Below are 26,015 nucleotides of genomic sequence, written 5' to 3' on the forward strand. Positions count from 1 at the left end.
AGAGATGTCCTAAAAGAGGTTTAAGTTGAGAGGGGAAACACTTAAGGCACAACTTTTTCACACAGACGATGATACATGTATGGAACAAGATACCAGTGGAAGTGCTGGAGGCTGCTACAATTAGAACAATAAATGGGATCTGTATGGGTGTATGAACAGGAAAGGTTGACAGAGATATGGGTCAAATGCTGGCAAATTGTACCAGATTAGTTTAGGATATCTGGTCAGCATGGAGGAGTTGGACCGAAGGGTCATGTTGCTATAGAACTCATCCAAAGTGCATTACCTCACATTTTTCAGGGTGAAACTCCACCTGCCATTGATCTACTGTTCTGACTAATCCGTTTCTATTCTCCTGTAATTAAACACCTTCCTCTTCACCATCAACTACCCGAGTAATCTTTGTATCATTCTCAAACTTATTTATTATTCTCCCCCAAATTCTCATCTACGGACCCAGTGCTGATCCCTTTGGTATACCACTGCACACTGGGCTCCATTAACACAAACAGCTGCTTATCACCCACTCTCTGTCTCCTATCAATAAGACAGTTTTGCATCCAACTTGCCAAGTTGGTCTCGGTCCCACCTGTTTTTACCTTCTTTATCAGTTTCCGTGTGGGACCTTGTCAAAGACCTTGCTGAAACCCATATTAATGCCATCAAACACCCTCCCCTCATTTACACAGCTGGGCACCTCCCCGAAACATTCCATTTGATTTGTCAAGCATGACCTCCTTCTGACAAAGCCATGCTCATTATCTCCGATCAAACCTTGCATCTCTAAATGGAAATTTCCTTCTTCACCATTTCTCCAGTAGTTTCCCTATCACTAATGTAAGATTTACTTATCTATAGTTCCCTGGCTTATCTCTATCATTCTTCTGGTAAACTGGGAAACACATTAGCTGTCCTCCAGTCCTCTGGCACCTCTCCTGTGGCCAGAGGCAATTTAACAATTTAGGTCAGAGCCTCTGTTATTTCCTTCCTTACCCCCACAGCAGCCTGGAATAGAACTCACCCTGCCCTAGGAATTTGTCCACTTCTACACCTGCGAAATCCTCCATTACCTCCTCGTTTCTTATATTCATCTGCTGAAGAACCTCACAGTCCACCTTCTCAAATTCTGTCCTTGTATCCTCCTTCGCCCGGGTATAGACAGATGAGAGGTATTTGCTTCACACTCCACCAATGTCCTTTGGCTTCACATACAGATTGCTCCCTTGATCCCAGACTTTACTCTTTCCCTGGTAATTCACTTCCCCTTGATATACTTGTGGAATATTTTAGGAATCTCCTGCATTTTACTTGCCAGTGTTTTCTCATGGCCCCTCTTTGCTTCCGTCAGGATTTTGTGGGCAGCATGATGGGTCAGTGGTTGGATCAAAGCACCAGGGACTCAGGTTTGATTTGGGTTAATGTCTGTGTGGAGTTTGCACATTCTCCCCGTGTCTGTCTGGGTTTCCTCCCACATTCCAGATGAGGTGGATTGGCCATGCCAAATTGCACCGTAGTGTCTCAGGACAGGTGGGTTAGCCAGTAGGGAATGCTGTGGTAGGCTGGGTCTGGGTGGGATGCTCTTCAGAGATGGTGGAGACACAATGGGCTGAATGGCCTCTATCTGCACTATAGGGATTCTATGATTGATCCCATGTAACCCCATCAGATTGCTTTCTTAATTTTCTTCCCTGCACTTTTGATATTCCTCTCAGATCTTCATTGATTTGCTGTGTTTGTACATGTTACACATCTCTCTTTTCCTTTCCAACCGGTCCTGAATATTCCTCGATATCCAGGGTTTTCTGGGTTTGAATTTCACCCTAAAAGGAACATATTGAGCCTATACTCTTGCTATGTTCTTCATGAACTCCTCCCACTCTTCTGCTGTGGAATTACCCTCAATTCGCTGTTCTTAAGACTGCTTTAGCCCGTTCCTGTCCAATTCTAATCAAATTGTCCTTACCCCAATCCAAAACCCTTTTTTGCAGACCACCTTTCTCCATAAGAAACTTTAAACTTATAGCGTTGTAATCATTCGCATTAAAATGCTCCCCCGACACTTCAAACATCTTTATTGCCTAGAATTAGGTGCAACACTACACTGTACCTGGTCAGACCATCAACATGTTGATATCAAAAGCTCTACTGTGTACATTTCAAGAAACCAGTCTCTCACAACTCTGAGTACTGTGATTATCTCAATTAATATTGGGGCAGCTGAAATCCCTCATATAATAGATAATAAACAGGAGGTATGTGTTGATGGGTATTTCGCACACTGGAAATGAGTTGAAAGTAACGTTCTGCAGGGGTCGCGGTGTTGGGACCCTTGCTTTTTCTTCTTTACAGGTCATTCTGCGCGTTTCACTAATGCAAATTTGCTAGAACATGACTGACAAATTGGGGACAATGTTTCGATAGCAGAAACTTTTAAAGCATGTCTCAGTTATAATGCAATTCCAGCCCCATTAGTGTAAATAGAACTGCTATTACGCGATTTTCTTATAGCCACAGATTGCACGAGAACGGAACCACCATGTGACAGCAGAATCAACTCTATCTAAATCATACAATCCTGACAAGTGTGGAATCAGGCCATTTGGCCCATTGAGTCGACAATAACCTCCAAGGAGCATCCCACCCTAAAATGCCCATGGCTAATCCACCTAGCCTGCACATCCCAAGATACCATATGCACTTTAGCATATGGTCAATCCACCTAACCTGCACATCATTGAACAGCGGGAGAAAACCAGAGCACCCAGAAGAAACCTGTGCAGACACAGGGGAATGTGTAAACTCCACAGAAAGAGCAGCCCAATGCTGGAATCAAACCCAGGTCGCTGGCACTGTGAGGCAGCAGTGCTAACTACTGAGACATCGTGTCGCCACAAGCGATTTGGAGATGAGGGTTGATGGAAAAATCTCTAAACTTGCCAATGATGCCAAACTAGGGAGAACAGGGATTTGTGAAGATGATGATTGACAGCAACTGGTTAATGATCGACAGAAACCGTGTTGATCTGTTCAAAAAATTCCAACCACTGACCTGTTTCCCTTGAATTCTGCTGAAAGTAATGCTAACATTTCCACTCAGATTTTGCATTCCTCTGTTCCCTTTCGTTACAGTTACCACTCTTGAATAAAACTCGCTGGGCTGTAGATTCTTCGACACATTGCTTTCATCAACCACTAGCTCTGGACCGATGATGGAGTCCAAATTACTGTAGGAAATAAAGGCGAGTGTAGCTTCCAGGACAGAAAAGATAAGGAAGAAAGTCAGATCACTGACCACTCTAAGACTCTAAGTATGAGGAGATCATGTAGAGTGTTATTATGAAGCTGAGGGTTATTGGGTGGGGGGAGCGAGTGAAGACAGGCAAAAGGACAACCAGGATCTCATTGAATGAATGGTGGAGCAGATTCAAAGAGCCGAATGGACTCCTACTGCTGTGTTACGATCTAAAACTCAGCTGCTGTACTTGCTGGTCTATTTTGACTTTAGCTCTGAGCAACGTTTCAATCTTCAACCCCAGCCTTACACTCATGTCCTTCTCATCTCTGTAATCCCATAAGATATAGGAGCAAAACGAGGCCATTCAGCCTGTTGAGTCTGCTCCACCATTCGATGATGGCTGGTAGGTTTCTCAGCCTCATTCTTTTGCCTTCTCCCTTTACTAATCGAGAACCTGTCTCTGTCAATCATAAATACATTTGCCTTCTGGGGCAATGGGTTCCACAGATTCACCACCCTCTGGCTGAAGAAACTTCTCCTCATTGCAACCAACTCAAAACCCCTTGAGATCTCTGCGCTTCCCCTTATTTTAATCATGCCACAATTAGCAGGTGCACCTTCAGGAACTGTTAGCTCCAAATGCTGGAATTCTTGCATATTCATAGCTCTCCTCCTCTCTGCTTCTTTAAGGCGCTCTTTCAAACCAAGCCATTTGGCCACCTGTCCTACCATCTCCCTATGTGGTTCGGTGTCAAAGTACACTCATGCAAAGCATTTTGGGATAGATTATAACTTTAAAGGTGCTGTGTAAATGCTATTAGTGCCATGCACATGTTAATTTGGCACAGATTTACTCACAAAATTGACTCACTTATTTCTCAAAGGGCTTCCAGGAGGTCATTGATCATAGAATCCCTATAGTATGGAAGCAGACCATTTGGCCCATCCCGACCCTCTGAAGAGTAACCCACCCAACCCCATTCCCCTGCCCCATTATCCTATATTTACTCCTGACTAACTCATAGATACCGGAACCTGAGGGTCAAGGTCACATGGCCAATCCACCTAATCTCCACATGTTTGCACTGTGGGAGGAAACCAGAGCACCCAGAGGAAACTCCGCACAGACAGTCACCCAAGGTTAGAATCAAACCGAGAGCTGATGCCTGGTGCTGTAGGACAACAGTGCTAACCACTGAGCCCAAGGGATGTCTGATTGATGAGATGTCATGATGTGTGGCTATTTACAATGGGTTCCATGGTGTTTTATCAACATATACACAATGTTACGTTTGGTCACTTATTACAACAGTCCCTTGTTAAGTGTCATGGTTGGCAAACGCTCGCCACGGGCCAAGTTTTAAAAGTGAGTTTTGTTATTCACTCAGGTGCACAGGTGTCATGAAGATGTGGGTGTACTGTACCTTTAGGAGAGTTAAAATCTATCAGAACTACCTGACACAGCACCAAATGTTCTGAATAAGGTCACAATGTAATGCTTGGTCGAAAGCTAGATTAGCTGGGCTGCCTGGAGATGAAAAAAAAATTCAAATTCGGCCAATCAGTTTATGCCCCAAAAATACCAAACTCCAATCAAGTTTGAATTCAGAATATTGGCAATCTTCAAAGCCACTGATACAATCCGATGCTTTGGGGGTATAAGACTGAGAAAACCTGAACAATTGAAGGAGAACTGCCAAGCCACCAGCCTCAACAGACTGCCAGAGAATAGCGCTCTTAATGGTATTTTATCGATCAATGACCTATGAAACATAAATCCCAAAGGAGACGAAAAGAAGACAGAAGAGAAGATTTGACATCTGGCTGGTCTTGAAAACTTGAATTTTTGGTAAATCTTAATAGGGAGTTTTATCAGACTAGAATTATAGAAGGGAAGGTAAAAGATAGGTTAGAGGAAGGAGTTGTAAATAGTTGTTAGTTAATTATTCTCTGTTATACTTTAAGAAATAAAGTTGTTAATTTTTACTTTGAATAGTTCTTGGTGTCTTGAATTTTCACAGATTACTGCACGGGAAAAATCTCTTCTGTGTTGCTGGCTTAAATTAAGCAGGAGGGTTTATCCCATGACGTAATAAAGGTGAATAAAGCAGAGACATACCAGAGTCTTTGTCACCTAAAATGGTGTAGGGGTCAACATTCAGAGTGTCTCCTTTGGCTTCTAATGTCACAGTTTTGTTCCCAGTGATGTTGTGCCTTTCAATGAAACTTATTTCAAGATCTGATGGGAAGAAGAGAAGATGATTTTAATATTGCATATCTATTTTGGTGATGCTATGCTTAAACTGGACAGGTTACACACAATAATACAGACATGCAGCTGCTCCTAGTCTGATAGATTCAGAAATAATGAGCCAAATTGAGATCCCACCATCTCCATGTCTAGCCCTTGAGTAAATTATGGCATCGTTATCCCAGCACCAGAAGTCAGGTGCTGGGATAACCTCAGTAACCTCACCCATAAATTGAAATAATCCAGCATACAGGATGCAATTTGGCTCATCTTGTCTATGTCAACCCAAAGGCACCCTACCATCATGACTGCTTCAGTGAGCTCCACTAAGGTCTGCAGCTCACTGTGGTCATAAGAACATGTGCCCCTTTTCCTTTCAGGTGGTCAATGCCAGGGGTTTTGGCAGATGCTGTTGAATGAGAGTTGTGCGCTGCCACAAGGTACTTTGTAGGTGGAACGTACTCCGACCGCACTGGGCCTCCAGTAGAGGAAGTGGGGTTTTCCAAATAGTGTTTCATCTATCAAGCAAACAGGCTGCTTACCCTGAATGCTGATTAACCGATGGAGAGTTGCTGTGGCCTCAGTCAAACCAGGCATTTGGAGTATGTTGTACAAGGTAGTGGGGCTGAAGGAGTTAACATCGGAGTTACATTAGCGTCCCCCCAACCTGCTCATGCCAACCAGCCTTGGGAGTAGAAACACTTTGTCTTGTATTGGATCCTGATCAGATGTGACATACCTGGCTCCTGATGCCTAACACTCTGATGTTAACTGTAGCTGTTGCAATCATGCAATAACCTACACTTTGTGGTCGTAGGAGTGAACTATACCTTGTAGCTATGGGAGTGAATTACACCATGTAAATGCTTCTCCTTGACAAGAATCTCTAATGGTCTATCCTGTACAAATATTAGACATGCCTTTAGCACCTAAAATGGTATTTTAATTAGAATTTGATTAGCTTCCTTTGAAATTTTGACCTTGGAGTTGGCAATGGCTCTGGGGTTTTTAATTTTCACCACTTGATTATTTATAAATTTTAGAAAGGACATTTGTTGGCAGCTTGTGACTGGCACCCAGAATGCAATACAACAGACAGTATTCTGCCATATTCCTGATCTGTGCCTTGTAGATGGTGGACAGGCTGCGGGGAGTCAGGAGCTGAGTTACTCACTCTCTCTGACCTAATCTTGTAGGTGGAACATTTATGTGCATTTTTTTCACTTAATAAGGTATTTCATTATTAATTAGGAATTGAAAATGAAAGGCAAGATATAATTTGGGTTGAGAAGAGCTATGGAAGGAGATGACTAATTCATAAGTGGTAGTGATACGGTATTAAGTATTAGTTCCAAATCCCATTGGTCAACAAGCTGAGTTTTGTGGGTCATATATTTGGGTCACATGAGCACTGCAGTTGACACTTAATGTTTAAATTCCTGTTGCCATTTCACAAACTGCAAGTGAAGGTACCTTAGTTTTTAATGTCAGGTTTATCCATCAATGAAGCAATTATGCCAATGGAGCAATTATATCAAATTCTCATAACATCCCAACAAAAGAATGTAGGAGGGTAGGAACTTTTGTCACAACTTCAGGTCCCAAAGCACCTTTTGCTCTCAATAAAACACTTTTGAAGTGATAATGTGGGAAATATAGCACACAGTTTGCACTCCAATGTTGCAGTGGTGAAGCTAAACTAAACCTTCAAACAGCCACCACTGACGCCATGTTGGATAGACTAACTAGAGTGTTGGTCATATATCTGGATTAGTGGTGCTGGAAGAGCACAGCAGTTCAGGCAGCATCCGAGGAGCAGTAAAATGAGTGTTGGTCATCCTGGTGAAGCAGCATTTCACCTCTACCTCCTCCAATCTGGTCCATTGCATTCGCCACTCCCAGTGGGGCCTACTCTAGGTTGGAGAAACCAAATGTAGACTGCAAGACCACTTTACTAGGCAAAAGTGAGGACTACAGATAGAGTCATAGAGTCATAGAGACGTATAGCATGGAAACAGACCATTCGGTCCATGCTGACCAGATATCCCAACCCAATCTAGTCCCACCTGCCAGCACCCGGCCCATATCCCTCCAAACCCTTCCTATTCATATACCCATCCAAATGCCTCTTAAATGTTGCAATTGTACCAGCCTCCACCACTTCCTCTGGCAGCTCATCCCATACCCGTACCACTCTCTGTGTGAAAATGTTGCCCCGTAGGTCTCTTTTATATATTTCCCCTCTCACCCTAAATCTATGCTCTCTAGTTCTGGACTCCCCAGCCCCAGGGAAAAGACTTTGCCTATTTACCCTATCCATGCTCCTCATAATTTTATAAACCTCTATAAGGTTACCCCTCAGCCTCCGAAGCTCCAGAGAAAACAGCCCCAGCCTGTTCAGCCTCTCCCTATAGCTCAAATTCTCCAACCCTGGCAACATGCTTGCAAATCTTTTCTGAACCCTTTCAATTTTCACTTCTTTCTGATAGGAAGGAGACCAGAATTGCATACAATATTCCAACAGTGGCCTAACCAATGTCCTGGACAGCTGCAACATGACCTCCCAACTCCTGTACTCAACAGAGTTTCAATCAGAGTGGTGCTGCAAAAGCACAGCTGGTCAGGCAGCATCTGAGGAGCTGGAAAATCGACATTTCGGGCAAAAGCCCTTCATCAGGAATAGAAGCAGGGAGCCTACAGGGTGGAGAGATAAATGGGTGACCGCTTTCGCAGATCACTTGCAGTCCCAGTATTCCTGGTCATTTTAACCAAGCATTCTGCTCACATGCCCACTTGTCCGTCCTTGGTATGTTGCAGTATTCCAGTGAATCACAGCACTAATTAGAGGACCAACATCTCATCTTCAGGTTGGCACTTTCCAGCCTTCTGAACTTAATATTGAATTCAACACCTTCAGGTGTGAACCCACTCCCATTGCTTCCCTTTCTTTTAATTTTACCTGTTACATTCTCTGTCACCATGTCCTCTCTCCCCTCCACCCAACCCAGTTGGACTGTTTGCTCTTTCCAGTCTGGCAGTTAGACACACCATTGTTCTGTCATTCTCACATTCCCATCAATATCCTTCCTCCCCCAGCACTCCAACCCCCCACCTCGTATGATTGTATAAATGCTGGCCCCTCCAAACTTCACATCAGATCTGGTAACAAGTCATCTAGACTTGAAAAGTTAGCTTGCTCTTTCCCCATGGACGTTGCCTGACCTGCTGTGATCGCCCACATTTTTTTAGACTTTGCCCCTCATTTCAGTTTGAAATCCACAGCGTCCGCTTGGTCGAGTCAGGTAGAGGACAGACATTTGGTTTTTGAACAAGGTCAACCTCTTACCTTAAGCAAGATCTCATGATAGAAACTAGATACAAGTTACCTCGGTCTATTGGACATTGTTACAGAGAAAATGAGGAGCCCAAGATGGCTGACCTGACACCATTAATATCCAACACTGCTCTGTTATTGTCCTTATGACATCTGCAGATTAACTGAGAACGAATGCACTGACCCTTTTCAGAATCACTATCTTGTACAACAGCAGCAAATTCATCACAGGCAGCGATGAGATAATAGTCTGGATATTTCATAAGCTGGTGTCTTTAATAGTAGGGGTCATGGAGCGTAAGTCGGAGCATATAAAAATAGATTTAATTTCCAGCCTTCCTCAGCTCGCTCTGAGAAGATTGAGAGTGGATGGAGGTCAATGTTGATGGTGGGATTACCATGGGAACAATTATCAAGAAACTGCCGCCCATACCTGGTCTGGCCTACGTGTGACCCACTGCAGTGTGGCTGACTCTTACCCACCCTCCAGATCCAGTCAGCTCCTCATTTCAAGCAGATTGAGGGATGGTCATTGAACACTGACCTCACCATCACCACCCATATCTGATGAATTAGAGGGGAAGAATTTTGAGAGGCCAAATGGACTGCTACAGCTCCTGTTTCTCGTGCAGACTCTGGAAATGGAGGAATGACTAATTATAAGTGAAGTAGGTTCTTAGTGTATGAGGTGTAGTACACTTGGGTAGTCCTTACTGAGAGATAAAACTGGCGTTTTACCTAAAGTGGGCTTGGACAATTTTATGATTTCCTTCTTCTGGCTATGTTGAGCGGCCGCGATGACAGCATTGCCTATCTCCTGCAGGTAGCTGTTGGCTACTTTCCGCCGCTCTGTAACATCCAGACCCTTCCAAATGGAACGATTGCCGAGCAGATGCTGTGAAAATTCCATGGCCCTCTGTCGAGAAAATCAGCGCATTAGATAGCAAGGACTACTTTTTTGCTTTTCAGAGCATTCAAGGGGTGACAGGTTTACTGTTTCTCTTGAACAATACTTAGGAATCATGTGAAGAAAGATCCCTGGAATCAAAATCTGCATATCCACATGACAGGCTGAGTGTCAATCAGGATATGAGCGGCGAACTGATCCTGAGCAGAACTAAAAACGATAACATGGCAAAATTGTGTGATAGACCTCCAGACAGGGGTTCAACAGATCTGTTAAAGTGACTGCCACAACTTGCAGTTGTATGGCGCCTTTGTCAGGGTGGAATAGTGTCTCCGTGGTTAGCACTGCTGCGTGACAGTGCCAGGGACCAGGATTCAATTCCAGCCTCTGTATGGACTTAGCATGTTCTCCGTGCCAGTGTGGGTTTCCTCCGGGTGGTCCAGTTTCCTCCCACGGACCAAAGATGAGCAGGTTAATTGAGTGGGCCATGCTGAATTGCCCATAGTGTGCATCAGAGATGTGTAGGTTAGGCATATTAGTCAGGGGCAAATGTGGAGTAATACGTGGGTGACTCTTCAGAGGGTCAGTGTGAACTCGTTGGGCCAAAGAGCCTGTTTCCATACTGCATGGATTATATGACATCAAAGAAGGTGCTGTACAAACAGACCAAAAAAAGACACTTCAAGCTGATGAAGACTGAATGTTTTGGCCTTGCCAACGGATTGTAAGGAAGGCTAGTGGGCACTTTCACATTGCTATATTCTTTCAATTGAAGCTGTCCTGAGAAGATGTGTCTGACACATTTGCCATTGAGTATTCTGTGTGGTAAAGGAGAGCTCACCTGCACTGTAACATCAGCCTGAGAGCTGCGGTTGTGTATCTCCCGGTTGAAGGCTTTAGTCCAATTCATCAAGTGATAAAAAACAGAGGCTGCTTTCTGCTAGTCAACACAAAGAATTGAACACCTTAAGAAATGATGGAATGCTCACAATAGTGTGTCAATAGTTTCCTTATGTCCCTTCCCCCCACCTCATCCCAGACCCAACATTCCAGCTCGGCACTGCCCTCTTGATCTGTCCTACCTGTCCATCTACCTTCCCACCTTGCTCTCCAACCTAACACTAGCACCCCCACATGCGTCAACCTGTCACCCTCCCAGCTACCTTCCCTACACTCACTCTCCTATTTATCTCTCAGCCCCCTTTTACCCCTCCCGCACATTCCTGATGAAGGGCTTATACCCGAAATGTCTATTGTCCTGCACCTCGGATGCTACCTGACCTGCTGTGCTTTTCCAGCACCATGCTTTTCAACTATCACTCTTTTAGTAGATTTAAATGGTGGGGACATCTGCAAAATATTCATCAGGATGGGTCACTTTTCTCTCCTCATTTCCACTATCTCCTCCACCAAATACACCTGCAGAGGCACCTTGGTGGAAGTGATGACATAATGGAAATGTCAGTGTGTTGGTAATTTTGAGATCAATATTCTGGGGCCATGGATTCAAGTCCCACCAAATGTCTAATTTCAAGCAATGATTTTGGAGTTGAAAAGCTTTCTCAGTAATGGTGGTTGTGAAGGTATCAACAATTTATTTGTAACTTGTTATCCAGTCTGACTCCAGAATCACAGCAATGACTTGAAAGTGCCCTCTAAAATAGCCAAAGGAACCCCTATTCTGTTCAAGGTCAATTAAGGATGGGCAGTGAATGCTGACCTTGTCCATTATGACAACAGCCAAGAAAAAAATGTTTTCTTTTTAAGTTGATGGGATGAGAGGAGAGGCATTAATTCTTTGATAGAAGAGAAGTAAAGCACCTTTCAAGGTACCACAATGAGATGGGTTGAACAAATACGACAAGCATCTCAGACTGCATGGTGGCTCAGTGTTCAGCACTGCTGCCTCACAGCACCAGGGACCTAAGTTCGATTCCACGTTCAGCCAACTGTCTGTGTGGAGTTTGCACATTCTCCCTGTGTCTGCGATGGTTGCCTCTGGGTGCTCCAGTTTCCTCCCACAGTCCAACGATGTGCAGGTTAGGTGGATTGGCCATACTAATTTGCCCATAGTATTCAGGGAAGTGCAGGCTAGGTGGGTTAGCCATGGGGAATGCAGGTTTACTGGGATGGGATAGGATAGGTGTGGGGTGTGGGTTGTTGGGGGTTGGGGCGCGGGGAGATTGGATGCTCTTTGGGGTTTCGCTGTGGACTTGATGGGCCAAATGGCCTGCATCTACATTGTAGGGGATTCTATGACTAGGGCTTGAACTCTCAATTGTCAAAACGAAACACAAATTGATCAAATTAGCATTATAGAACTAGTGGTTTGGTAGGGAGTCTTGGAAAAGACAGGGAAGAGACCTACAACATAACTTGGGGAAGAATTCCACATGAAATCTTCCTGGAACTAAAAGACATGTATTAGAAAGAATTGTCAAAAGTTAGTGGAACAATAAAGCAAAATCAATGACCTGAAATGCTTAGCACCGTGTGGTAAAGTGCTCTCCATGTAGAGGTAGGGTATAGCATACATTTAGACATCTCTGAGGTAAGCAGTGATGTAACTGTGACCTCATGGGTCTTTTGATCGTACTCTGCTGGGAGGTTGGAAAACGTACAGCTCAGACTATGTTGCTCTGTAGCTTCACTGCCGTGAGCAGATCATTTAAAAGCAACCCAGAAATTTGGCCTGACCTCTACAAAGAATTGAGCCAACAATACTAAAAACAACTCACAGGAACACTACCATCTAAAAGCCAGGTCTCAGCACAGGCTCAGACTCTTCGCCTCAGCACTGACCCTGTATAACAGTTTCTTGGCATGGCGTGGCAACCTCTCAGTGGCCCGTGGCAATTTATCAGCCTGGCATGGCCTTCCAGTCCCAAGGAGTTGAAGACCCGGTATGATGATGCTGCTCCTTCAACAAGGGTTATGTTGTCCTTGGTTTATTTTTTTTCAGAGGGGTCATAAAGTCATGGGTTCTGAGATGTCTGGGTTTATCTACTTGAAGAAGCTTTTAAGTTTAAAGAAAAACACTTGTACAATGAAAAGGGAGTACCCAGTTCTCCCAGCTCAGCTCTTCTCTGGTTTGTTTAGGATTTAGCAGTCTGGCTGTTCAAGAACTGCTGGTCAGATTAAGCTGGGGAAGCCAAAGAAACAACTGCAGTGGAAGGAGGTTCTGTGTTAAATTTCTCTGCCACCTCTTTCTCCTGTAAGAATCTGTGTCTGATGTTACCTTTTTGCGAAGAGCGATTGTTACAGACAGTTGCACTAGCATCATTTTGTGGGGTTAGCGTATCGGTTTTTTGAATACGTTAAGTTGCTGGAACAGATGAAGTGCTGGAAGCCTGCAGATTGACTAATGTGGTGCCACTATTTACAAAAGGTGGTAAGGACAAGCCAGGGAACTATAGACCATTGAGCCTGACGTCGGTGGTGGGCAAGTTGTTGGAGGGAATCCTGAGGGAAAGGATATACATTTATTTTGAAAGGCAAGGACTGATTAGGGAGAGTCAACATGGGTTTGTGTGTGGGAAATCATGTCTCACAAACTTGATTGAGTTTTTTGAAGAAGTAACACAGTAGTAGACATGATCTATATGGACATCAGTAAGGTTTTCGCAAAGGTTCCCCATGGGAGACTGGTGAGCAAGGTTACATCTCATAGAATACAGGGAGAACTAGCCATTTGGACACAGAACTGGCTCAAAGGTAGAAGACAGAGGGTGGTGGGGTTGTTTTTTAGACTGGAGGCCTGTGACCAGTGGAGTGCCACAAAGATAAGTGCTAGGTCCACTGCTTTCATCATTTATGTTAATGATTTGGATGTGAGCTTAAGAGGTATAGATAATAAGTTTGCTGATAACACCAAAATTGGAGGTGTAGTGGACAGCAAAGAAGGTTACCTCAGATTACAACAGGATCTTGATCTGATGAGCCAATGGGCTGAGGAGTGGCAGATGGAGTTTAATTTAGATAAATGCGAGGTGCTGCATTTTGGGAAAGCAAATCTTAGCAGGACTTATACACTTAATGGTAAGGTCCTAGGGAGTGTTGCTGAGCAAAGAGTCCTTGGATGCTGGTTTATAGCTCCTTGAAAGGAGAGTCACAGGTAGATAGGATAGTGAAGGTGGTGTTTGGCATGCTTTCTTTTATTGGTCAGAGTATTGAGTACAGGAGTTGGGAGGTCTTGTTGCATCTGTACAGGACATTGATTAAGCCACAGTTGGAATATTGCATGTAATTCTGGTCTCCTTCCTATCAGAAGGATGTTGTGAAACTTGAAAGGGTTCAGAAAAGATTTACAAGGATGTTGCCAGGGTCAGAGGGTTTGAGCTATAGGGAGAGGTTGAATAGGCCATGGCTGTTTTCCATGGAGTGTTGGAGTCTGAGGGTGACCTTATAGAGGCATATAAGATCATGAAGGGCATGGATAGGGTAAATAGACAAGGTCTTTTCCCTGGGGTGGACGAGTCTGGAACCAGACAGCATAGGTTTAGGGTGAGGGGGGAAATATATAAAAGTGACCTCAGGGGCAACTTTTTCATGCAGAGGGTGGTGCATGTGTGGAGTCGAGTACAATTGCAACCTTTAAAAGGCATCTGGATGGGTATATGAATAGGAAGGGCTTAGAGGAATATGGGCTAGGTGCTGGCAGGTGAAACTAGATTGGGTTGGGATATCTGATCAGCATGGACGAGTTGGACCGAAGGGTCTGTTTCTGCGCTGTACATCTCTATGGCTCTATGACTCTATAAGTTATTTGGTATTCTGTTCTCTTTTGTTTGCGTATCATTCAGTACTCTGTAAATAAATTCTGTTTTGTTAAAAACCAAGGGGGTTTGACCAGCTGCATCACTCCTGTTTAAAACAACTCGCACAGTTCAGGTCTGGGCTACCTCGTCAAATATTTTGAGGAGGTCTGGCCTGGTCCATAACACCAGTGTGGACTGGAGGCAAGGTGATGGCATAGATCGGGTTGGCATGACTGTTGTTCTGAACATTTGAACACTGGGTAACATGGTGACTCAGTGGTTAGCACTGCTGTCTCTCAGTGCCAGTATGCGGGTTCAATTCCAGTCTTGGGTGACTGTCTATGGGGAGTTTGCACATTCTCCCCATGTCTCCTTGGGTGTGCTCTGGTTTCCTTGCACAGTTCAAAGATGTTCAGGTTAGGTGAATTGGCCGTGCTAAATTATCCATAGTGTTCAAGGATATGTAGGTTGGTGCATTAGTCAGGGGAAGGGCCTGGTGGGTTACCTTTCGGAGGGTCGGTGTGGACTTGTTGGGCCAAATGGCCTGTTTCCACACTGTAGGGATTCTATTTTACTTCTATATTTTTCTAATTCGTTCCTATGATCTGTAATGCTTTAATTTTTGTTTCTTTATTTTCCGAATTTTCTTTCCTTAAGAACTTGTGCTGAAGAATCTGTACCTAGGTAAGTTGTACCTCAGATGGCACTATAAGTGGTAACTTTTAACCTTTTCATTGTACTCAAGTGAGTGCATGTGACAATAAAGCATGAAAATGGATCTTTGCAGGTTAACTTCTGAGGGTATAAGATGGACTGGGATCACAAGAGTTTCTCAGTTTGTGTTGTATTGTGCACTGCATTGAACATTGTAGGAAAGATGTGAATGCACTGGAGAGAGAGCACAGGAATGATTTACAAACACAGTTCCAGGGATGAGGAACTTCAGTGATGAGGATAGATTGAAGAAGTTGGGCCTGTTCTCCTTGGAGAGAAGGATGCTGTGAGGAGACCTGATAGAGGTTTCCATCATCATGGATCAGGTAGCTAGGGAGAAACAGTTCCTGCTCGCAATAGGTAACAAGAATGAGAGAGGGCACGGATTTAAAGTGATGTGCAAGTGAAGCAACAGTGATATGAGAAAAAAACTTTGCCACTCAGCAGCTGGTTCGGGAATGGAATGCACTGCCTGGAGGTGGATGCAGGTTCAACTGAAGCAGTCAAAAAGACATTGATAGCTATTTGGATCAAAATGTTGGGCAAGAGTTGTCCAGGGAAAAGCCGGAGTTTGGCACTCAGTAATGATGCGCATTTGAAGAACCAGTACAGGTACGATGGGCTGAAGGGCCTGCTTCTGTAACGTAACAATCCTCTGATTCTGCGGTTTGCACTCTGCACAAAATGAGACTTCAAGATAGAAACATAGAAACTAGGAGGAGGCCATTCAGCCCTTTGAGCCTGCTCCACCATTCAATATGATCATGGCTGATCATCCAACTCAGTCCCCTCAGTCTCCCTTAGTCTCCCTTTGATCCCTTTAGTCCAAAGAACTTTATCTAACCCCTTCTTGAAAACATTCAATGTTTTGGCTTCAACCACTTTCTGTGGCAGAGAATTCCACAGATTCTGAGTGAAGAAATTTCTCTCTATCTCAGTCCTAAATTGCCCAGCCATATCCTTAGACCATAACCCCTCGGTTCTAGTCTCTGCAATCACTGGTAACATCCTTCCTGTGTTTACCCTGTCTAGTCCTGTTAGAATCTTATAGGTTTCAAGAGATCTCCCCTCATTCCTCTAAACACCAGTGAAAATGGACCTAACTGATCCAGGCTCTCTTCATAAATCATTACTGCCATCCCAGGAATCAGCCTAGAGGGATATAGTACCTCAAACATGACTGTGGGAATTTCTTACCCATGATCCAGAGTCAGACTGGCTGTCTGCAGAAATATTTCCTCGTTTCTTATCTGAAAGACATTTAAAAGGACATTGTGAAGAACAAATGGGATATTTAAACTTCTAAATCTTCAGTCGTCACAGCGTTAGGCATCTCATTCCACTTGAGAGAGAGACGACTCATAATCTAGCCTGACCAACCTTCCACTAACAGGAGAAAATGAACCACTACAGCCAGTATCGAGGTTCTATCCCCACCATTGATACCATGGCCAAGATATCCAGGCAACTGAGCAATCCAATGCTGACACTGTGAAGCGCATTAGAAAGGACAATGTTAATGGGAAAGGAGTTACTTTCTATTTGATGATCGTACGACTCTACACATTTTTGTTAAATCTCTTGCTGATAGGAATTATTTTAATCATGTTTCACATTACAGCGAACTTCATTGAGTGGACATTTGGGTGTTTGTGAAATCCTGTAGCTCACTATTTCAACAAAGATGTCAACTTGCATACGATGACTAAATACAAATGTTGCCTCTGGTGAACAATAGCCATCGTGCCGTAGTTTCCTGTGCCTTATGCCACCATGCAGGGTAAAGCTGAAAAGAAAGAGTTGTTCACTATCTGCCCTTATTTAAAACAAACTTTTGGCACTTTTGCCCAGGGCAATGGCAAGGGGCAGCACACTACTGCCTCACAGCACTAGAGACTCACATTAGATTCTAGCCTTGGGCGACTGTTGGTGTGGAGTTTGCACATTCTCCCTGTGTCTGCGTGGGTTTCTTCCAGGGTCTCATAATGGACTGGATGGGCCACACTCTGGGAACTCTATGATCCTGTTTACATCAACCATCCAAAAAGCATTCCATCCTATCCCTGTAACTTTGCGTTTCCCATGGCTCACCTACCAACCTGCAATCCCATGGCACTATGGGCAACTTAGCATGGCCAATCCACTGTAACCTGAACATCTTTGGATTGTGGGAGGAAACCCACACAGGGATGGGGAGAATGTGCAAACTCCACATCAACAGTTGCCTGAGGGTGGAATTGAACTCGAGTCCCTGGTACTGTGAGGAAGCAGTGCTAATCACTGAGACACCCAAGAGGTATCTGATTGATGGGATGTCATGATGTGTTGCTGTTTGCAAGGTGCTTTACTGACATGTGAAGGAAGTTATGGTTGTCCACATATTACAGCAATCCCTTGTTAACTGTCATTGTTTGCAAACAGTCCCCAACGTAAGCTTTAAAAGTGGTTTCTATCATTAACTCAGGCATACAGGTGAATAAAGCAGAGACCTACCAGAGTCCTTGTCACCTATATCTGTGTAACCGTCAATGATCGCTGTGGTGTCCTCAGCTTGTGATGTCGTGATTTTACTCCCAGTGGTTTTGTACCTTTCAGTGAAACCGACTTCACGATCTAATGGGAATAAGGGAAGAATATTTTGTATTTTTGTGATGTGATGCTTATAATACACGAATTACACACAAAAACATAATCACATAGCTGCTCCCCCTCTGTAATGGATTTTGGAATAATGAGCCAATTTGAGATCCCACCACTCCAGCATGTAGGATTTCCGAATCTGATCACACCTACGCTTGATAGTTATCCCTAGTGCCAGACGTCAGTTATGATTGTTCCCATCCCACTTAGCACTCCCTCGCCCACACACCCTTCAACCTTAAAAATGTGCCCTCTCATCTTGAAATCCCCCATCCTTGGGAAAAGACAATAACCATCAACCTTATCTTTCTATGAGGTTGCCTCTCAATCTCCTACCATCCAGTGAAAAAAGTCCCAAATATCCAGCCACTCTTTATCACTCAAACCTACCATACCTAGCAACATCCTGGTAAATGTCTTCCAAACCCTGATTAAATATCCTACTCAGTGCTAGGAACTATGAGAGAACCTTGCTTTTCAGGGTGGGGGGGGGGGGGGGGGGGCAACACTGGCCCACTTCAAGTACTAATGGAATATCCCAGATTAGACTCCAGGCAAAACAAATCCTGTCTCTAAACCTTCGATGATCTGGCAAGGTTGCCCAACTTTCAACTGTGGTCCATCAGAATGGCAGTGCGAGGCTACTGCGGATATTTGCTCTGCTAAAGCAACACTTTGACTTTGTTAACTCAGTATATATCACCTCCATTTACTGCAAACAAAGAGTTCCAAAGAAGCTTACAGCACAAAAAGAGACCATTTGGCCCATCTTGTCTGTATAGTGGTGATGGCACAGAGACCTGTTTCCTTGCTCTTTCTATGTTGGAGGTGATGGCACTACCTGCCCTTCAGATTGAGAACAGAATATTATCTGATAATTAGCATGGACTCACCATCTGTAACGTTGAGGTCGATGATGACATGCTTGTTGTTGGAAGGCTCAGTATACTCTAAGCGGCAGCAATACTTGCCACTATCTCCCAAGCTCACATTGTGTATGGTTAAGGACACCTTGCCTTTCTCTAGGTCACCAGTGAACTGGTATTTCGAATTCAGAGAGGTGGTGTGATTTCCTTTCATTAAAATCAACTGGGAGTTACAATAAGAAAGGGGACAGCTCTTCCGCTCGCAGCATATTGCTGATGGATGATTAGAACCAATGAAATACAGAGTGATGGAGGATCTCGCTTTGTTGAAGAAGTGGAAACTCGCTGTAAAGAGAATGAAATTATGGTCATGCACTGTGGAAGAGAGTGTATTATCAACACTGAGCAGCGACAATCAAACCTAATGGCTTTTAAGATCACAGTCTGCAGATGTAGCCAAAACAGATATTGTGGTGTCAAACAATCCCTTGTGCTATCAGGCAGTCTGGCACACGGTAAAACTGATGAATAAGGCACACTGGTCCCAATTCATCTTCAAAATGATGAGGTGGTGATGGCCTAGTGGTATTATCATTGGACTGTTAATCCAGAGGTTCAGATAATTTTCCAGGGAATTTTCTGGTTTGAATCCCACCATGACAAATAGTGGAATTTGATTTTTTTTTAAATCCTTTCACAGGATGAGGGCATCATTGGCCAGAGGGCAGTAAAGAGTCAACCACATTGCTGTGGGTCTGGAGTCACATTTAGGCCAGACCAGGTGAGGATGGCAGTTTCCTTCCCTAAAGGACATTAGTGACCCAGCTGGGTGTTTCCTGACAATTCACAATTGATACATGGTCATCATTAGAGTCTCAATTCTAGATAGTCATCAAATTCAAATTCCACCATCTGCCCTGACGGGATTTAAACCTGTGTTTAAATCTGGGTCTATAGATTAACTGTCCAGTGATAACACCGTTAGGGCATTGCTTCCCAAATAAAACAGAATTCAAAATTAAAGGTCTAATGATGACTGTGAATCCATTGCCAATTGTTGGGAAATACCCATCTGGGTCACAAATGTCCTTTAGTGAATGAAATCTGCCATCCTTACCTGGTCTGGCCGAGACCCACAGCAACACATAATTGGTTCTTAACTGCCTTCTGGGTAATTAGGGATGGTTAATAAATGCTGGTCTAGCCATGAATGAAATTTTGAAAAAATCATATCCAAATCAAACTGGGGCTTCTAATCGCTGTTTTTCACCTCTGGTTCAGCTGATCTTCAGATTAATATGGTCATTGCTTTGTATTTATTAATACTGTTGGTTAGCAACAAATTTAATCAGTGTCCGACTCAAAGTTAACAACTTATCTGACACTGGACTAGAGTTCTAAATGTTTACCACTCTGTGTTGGAGTGAAAGGTGGTTTCAATGTTCCACTCTGGTTCGAGCTCTACATTTTAGATTACATCCCATGATCCTAGACTTCCTGGCCCATCAGTGCCTTCATCCCCTGCCTGTTCTTAACTCCACTCATATAGATCCTCTGAGCCAAGCTTGTTCTTTCCTATTGGAGCATGGAACAGTACAGCACAGTACAGGCCCTTCAGCCCTCGATATTTTGTCAAACTTTTACTGTACTCTAAGAACAAACTAACCTACATACCCTATATTTTACTATCATTCATGTGCCTATTCAATGGTCCCTTAAATATCCCGATGTATCTGACTCTACTACCACTGCTGGCAGTGAATTCCATGCACTCACCACTCTTTGTGTAAAAAAAACCTCTGCCATCTCCCCTAAACCTTCCTCCAATCACCTTAAAATTATGCCCCTGCATGTTAGCCAGTTCTGCCCTGGGAAAAAGGGCTATCCAATCTTTCTATGCCTCTCATCATCTTGTACACCTCGATCAAGTCACATCTCATCCTTCTTCACTCCAAAGCTCTAGATCCCTTAATCGCTTTTCCTAAATTATGCCCTCCAGTCCAGGCAGCATCCCAGTATATCTCCTCTGCATTCTCGTTGAAGTTTCAAAATCCTTACTATAATGAGGCAACCAGAACTGAATACAGTATTCCATGTGTGGTCCAGCCAAAACTTTATAGAGTTGCAACATAGCCTTGCAGCTATTAAACTCAATCCCCCGTTATTGAAAACTAACAGATCATATGCCTTCTTAACAACCTGATCAACTTGGGTGACAATTTTGAGGGATGTATGAATGTACACCCCAAGTTCCCTCTGTTCCTCCACAGTGCCAAGAATCCTGCCTTTAATCCTGTAATCTGCATTCAAATTCAAGCTTCCAAAATGAATCACTTCACACTTTTCCAGGTTGAACTCCATCAGCCATGTCTCAGCCCAGCTCAGTATCCTGTCAATGACCTGTTGCAAACTACAACAGCCCTCCACACTATTCACAACTCCACCAACCTTCAAGTCATTGGCAAGCTTACTAACCCAACATTACATTTCCTCATTTAGGTAATTTATAAAAATCACAAAGAGTAGAGGTCCCAGACCGATCCCTGAAGACGACCACTGGTCACCGAGCTCCAGGAGGAATACTTTCCATCCACTACCACCACCCTCTGTCTTCTATGGACTAGCCAATCCTGTATTCAAACAGCCAAACTTCCTTGTATCCCATGCTTCCTTACTTTCTGAATGAGTTGACCATAGGGAACCTTATCAAATGCCTTGCTAACATCCACATACACCGCATCCACTGCTCTACCTTCATCAATGTGTTTTGTCACATTCGCAAAAATTCAATAAGGCTTGTGAGGTATGACCTGCCACTCACAAAGCCATGCTGACTGTCTCTAATCAAACTATGATTTTCCAAATAATAATCAATCCTGTCTCACAGAATCCTCTCCAATAATTTGCCTACCTCAGATGGAAGACTGACTGATATGTAATTCTTAGGGTTATCCCTATTCTATTTCTTGAACAAGGGAATAAGATTTGCTACCCTGAAATCACTTGGTATAACTTCAGTTGTCAGTGAGGATGCAAAGATCATCACCAAAGGCGCAGAAATCTCTTCCCTCGCTTCCGTAGTAGCCATGGGTATAAAGGTATCAATTGTTCTTATTCCAAATTCTCTTTAAACATAATCTCTGCAATATGGAAGCAAGACATTTAGCCCATTGAGTTGATACTGACCTTCCAAACAGCATTCCACCCCATCCTTGTAACCCCACAATTCCCATGGCTGACCCACCTAGCCTGCACATCCCTGGACACTATCAGCGATTTAGCATTGCCAATCCACCTAAACCGCACATTCTTGAACAATTTTCCATGGCTACCCCACCTCATCAGCACATCCCTGGACACAATGGGTAATTTAGCATAGCCAATCCACCCCAACCTGCACATCTTTGGACTGTGGGATAAAAATGGAGTATCTGGAGGAAACTCACAGACACAGGGAGAATGTTCAAATTCCATATAGACAGTCACCTGAGGGTGGAATGAACCCAGGTCGTTGGCGCTGTGAGACAGCAGTGCTGACCACTGGTCACTGTGCCACCCTTATCTTACATTAGCAAAGCCAGCCCAACATCTTCCAATCCTGCCTGTCCTTTCAAAAAATCGCAGAATCCTGAATGTTTATGTGTTGACTTGACCGCCTTGCAACTATGTCGATGACGACTATAACATCATATGTATTAACCTCTATTTGTATCGCTAATTCATTTACTGTCCCTGATCTCAGACCAAACTTGAATTACCTCATCTGATCGATGTGACTGTCTCCTGGGAAAAAAAAGCGTCATTTGGAGGCTGACTGAAGATGTGACTTAGTATGGTGACAAAACGTCTGAAAATGAACCTTTCAGCTCACCGAGCAAACCTACATCCAGAACCCTAACTTGAGCTACAAATCTTCTCAAAACTTGCTGGAACAAAATGTCCGAGTAATGTTCCTCCTCCCTGATATTGGAAAAATTCTGTAGCTCAGACTCTAGTTCCTCAATTCAGTTCCTTGAGCTGCAAACATTCAATATAAATGTGTTCTCCTGGATCACTTTGGTGTCCAGTAGTTCTTACATACTGCTGCAGCAACACATCACCCATCACTATAATTTAGTTTCTCTAGATCCCTGCTGTTTATACTTTATTGTAATCTGCTCACAACAAAGTCAAGAATATATGAAGCAGCCCTTTTTTTCAAACATAGAGAACAAAATAAAATTGACTTTAATTATAGATCTTACTGTAAAGATCATAAATGCCAATCTTACCCACCAGCCGGTTTCTTTCCCTGCACTTGCAACACATTGAGGTTCATCATTTCACCACTGGCCTTACTCCAGGTAACCTGTGCATCTTCTATCTTCTGCTCACCTCCCATTCTTTACTTTTTGCAATTAATCTGAATTGAAGCACCTTCCCCCCCCAACACAAATTTCCCCTTTAAACTAAATATCCAGATATACTTTGTAGAGATTGTAACAACGTCAGTCAGGTGGTCCTCACAGAATCTGAATTTCCTGATTAGGGCTGTTAACCTGGTCTAATCAGGGAGCATAGGCTGACAGATAGGAACAGGAATGCCATGACTTGGTGTTGGGATACTGGTCGTTTGCAGTTATTTGAATCTCTGAACAGATTGACAGTAAAATAGGTTAATTTTTTTAAAAATTTCGAGCTGAGGGTCCTCTTGTGTCACAGTGGTCGTGTTCCTACTTCTGCAAAGGGAGGCATGGGTTCAAGTCTTGACTGCTCCAGATGTGTGTAATAACATCTCTGAACAGGCTTTTTAGAAAAATATATCAATTGTTGTAAAAAATTAAAGCTCTACTTCTATATATCTTATTTAACCATGTTGGATGGAAGTGAAAATAAAAAAAAATCAGGAGATGAAGCAGTCCTCTTATGACACAGAAGTAGAGTCTCTATCCCTGAACTGAGAGACTGGGGTTCAAGTGCCACCTGCTCCCGAGCTGTACTAACATCTCTGAACAGGTTGATTAGAAAAATAGGTTAAATTAATAAAATGAATGGGGCTCTCTTGTGGAACAGTGGTAGTGTTCCTAGCAATGAGCCTGAAGGTTCAAGAAATAAACAGGAGTGTCAGACATCCTGTTTCACTCTGAGAGTGGGCTCTGATGGAGCTGAATCAGTGTCAAGGACTCTCTACATTTAAATCAAGGGTGACTTGGTGAAGGGGAATACCAGTCTCTGTGGAGTTGTTTCATTCTCACTTGGTCCCCTTTTCACTCAGGTAACTGACTGTGCGCCTTTACAGCTGAAGTCTGAATTCTACCCCTTTGTGCATAGAAAGGCTTGTCTATTGTGAACCTTTTCTGCTTAGTTTCTATAATCTGTTCATGACATCACTTTGATTCATGAAGGAGGATGCTCAAGGTCCTCTTGGGCCTTGACTTTCCAGATTTACATCATTTCAGTAGTACCTTGTTCTGTCCTAATTTACCACATCTTCACCAATTCACTCAACCTAACAAAGTGCCTTTTCAATTTCACACTACAGTCTGTGTTTTTTATAACACAGCCCATCTTTTCTAACCTTCAAATTTGTGTATTTGCCTTTTATACCATTATAGAGGATTTTAGAGTCATAGAGTCCGACAGCACAGAAACAAACTCTTCAGTCCAACAGGTCCATGCCAACCATAATCCAAAACTAAATTAGTCCCACTTGCCTGCTCCTGACCCATATGCCTCCAAACCTTTCTTGTTCATGCACTTATCTAAATGCTTTTTAAGCCCACATCCATCACTTCCTCAGGAAGTTTATTCCACAGACAAACCACCCATCTGTTTGCCCCTCATGTCTTTTTTAAAATTTCTCTCCTCTCACCTTAAAAATATGCCCCATCGTCTTGAAATCCCCCATCTTAGGGAAAAGACAACTACTATTAACTCTATCTATACCCCCTCATTATTTTATTAACCTCTGTCAGGTCACTTCTCAACCTCCTAATCTCTAGTGAAAAAAGTCCCAGCCTATCTTTATAACTCAAACCATACCAGGCAACATCCTGGTAAATGTCTCTGTATCTCTCCAGCTTAACATTTTGCTTCCTATTACTGGGCAACCAGAATTGGACATTGTCCTCCAAAAGAGGCCTCAGCAATGTCTTGTACAACCTCAATATGATGTCGCAAATCCTATACTCAAAGGTGAAGGCAATGTAGGCAAGCATGCCAAATATTTTTAACCATCACACTTCAAAGAATTATGTACTTGCACTCCTAAGTCTCTCTATTTTACAACACTACCCAAGGCTCTACCATTAATTGTGTAAACCCTACCCTTCAACACAGTGATTACTTGAGGCTCCAACACAGACTCTCACAGGATGTAAGCAGTGTTGCTCTGCCGATATGATTCCACACCCAATGAACATATTCTGTCTCCTTCCACCATTTATTGCAAACTTCCACCACATCGATACATTGTGATTGCAAGTATAAAATAACTGATACAGTCGTATGCTTTAGCACTGTTTCCACTGCGTAAAAGGAGTGGGCACTTTGGACAAAAGGACTCCAAACTAAAAGAGCAAAAAGCTAAAACTAAAAGTATCATGACTTACCATATCCATCTGTGCTTTCATTCCAGATAGTCCAAAACAGCAATGCTAGGAAACAAAAAATATATATTTCCTAATTATATGGGAACAGTTTTTGGAAAATACATTAATAAGGGAGTGCATCAGGAAATGAGATTTCTTGTGGTGCACTGAGTTGTTTAGTTTACGTGGGCTTCGTGATTTTTTTTCCTGGAATAATTTAATCAAACAACAACAACTGCAACTTGCATTCACGTAGCAGCTTTGACAGCCCCCAAACTATGTCATGGGTGCAGGCACAGAATGAGATATCAGGATGGATGAGATTTAAGGAGATTTGGAAAATGAGAAGAGAAAGGTAGAGAGACAAAGATGGAAGCATTCCACACTATTCAGCCTATCCCTGAAAGGACTTTTTAAAAAAATTTTTGCACAGGATGTCGCTGTCGCTGGCGAGGCCAGCATTTGATGCCCATCCCTAACTGCCCTTGAACTGAGTGGCTTGCTAGGCATCCAGGAGAATTGCTTAAAGTCAAACGTTTTGCTGTGCGTCTGCCGTCACTGCAGGTTTCATTCCTGAAAGGACACTTGTGATCCAAAGAGTTATTGGTTTAACCAAAGCCACAATTAGTTGGACTTACTTTCAATAGTCCCTTGAAGTGGAGTTGCAGGCAGACAAGGTGGTGGAGAAGGCATTTGGCACAATCACCTTCATTGGTCAGTGCACTGAGTATAGGAATTGGGA

General features: G+C 43.3%; 1 protein-coding gene across 1 annotated transcript in view; it reads right to left on the reverse strand.

Moving 5' to 3' along the window:
* Positions 1–26,015, reverse strand: part of LOC140467988 (adhesion G protein-coupled receptor E3-like) — a 58,929-nt gene that overhangs the window by 22,406 nt on the left and 10,508 nt on the right. Inside the window, exons 3-10 of the mRNA XM_072564110.1 lie at positions 25,291–25,339; positions 18,732–19,045; positions 17,692–17,811; positions 16,396–16,448; positions 10,569–10,667; positions 9,559–9,736; positions 5,355–5,474; positions 3,050–3,249 (exon numbers count right to left, since the gene is read on the reverse strand). Of these exons, the coding sequence (XP_072420211.1) occupies positions 3,050–3,249; positions 5,355–5,474; positions 9,559–9,736; positions 10,569–10,667; positions 16,396–16,448; positions 17,692–17,811; positions 18,732–19,045; positions 25,291–25,339 (1,133 nt within the window). The remainder of the gene's footprint in view (positions 1–3,049; positions 3,250–5,354; positions 5,475–9,558; positions 9,737–10,568; positions 10,668–16,395; positions 16,449–17,691; positions 17,812–18,731; positions 19,046–25,290; positions 25,340–26,015) is intronic.

Source organism: Chiloscyllium punctatum, chromosome 46 (assembly GCF_047496795.1).
Source record: "Chiloscyllium punctatum isolate Juve2018m chromosome 46, sChiPun1.3, whole genome shotgun sequence".
In the NCBI taxonomy this organism is placed as follows: Eukaryota; Metazoa; Chordata; class Chondrichthyes; order Orectolobiformes; family Hemiscylliidae; genus Chiloscyllium; species Chiloscyllium punctatum.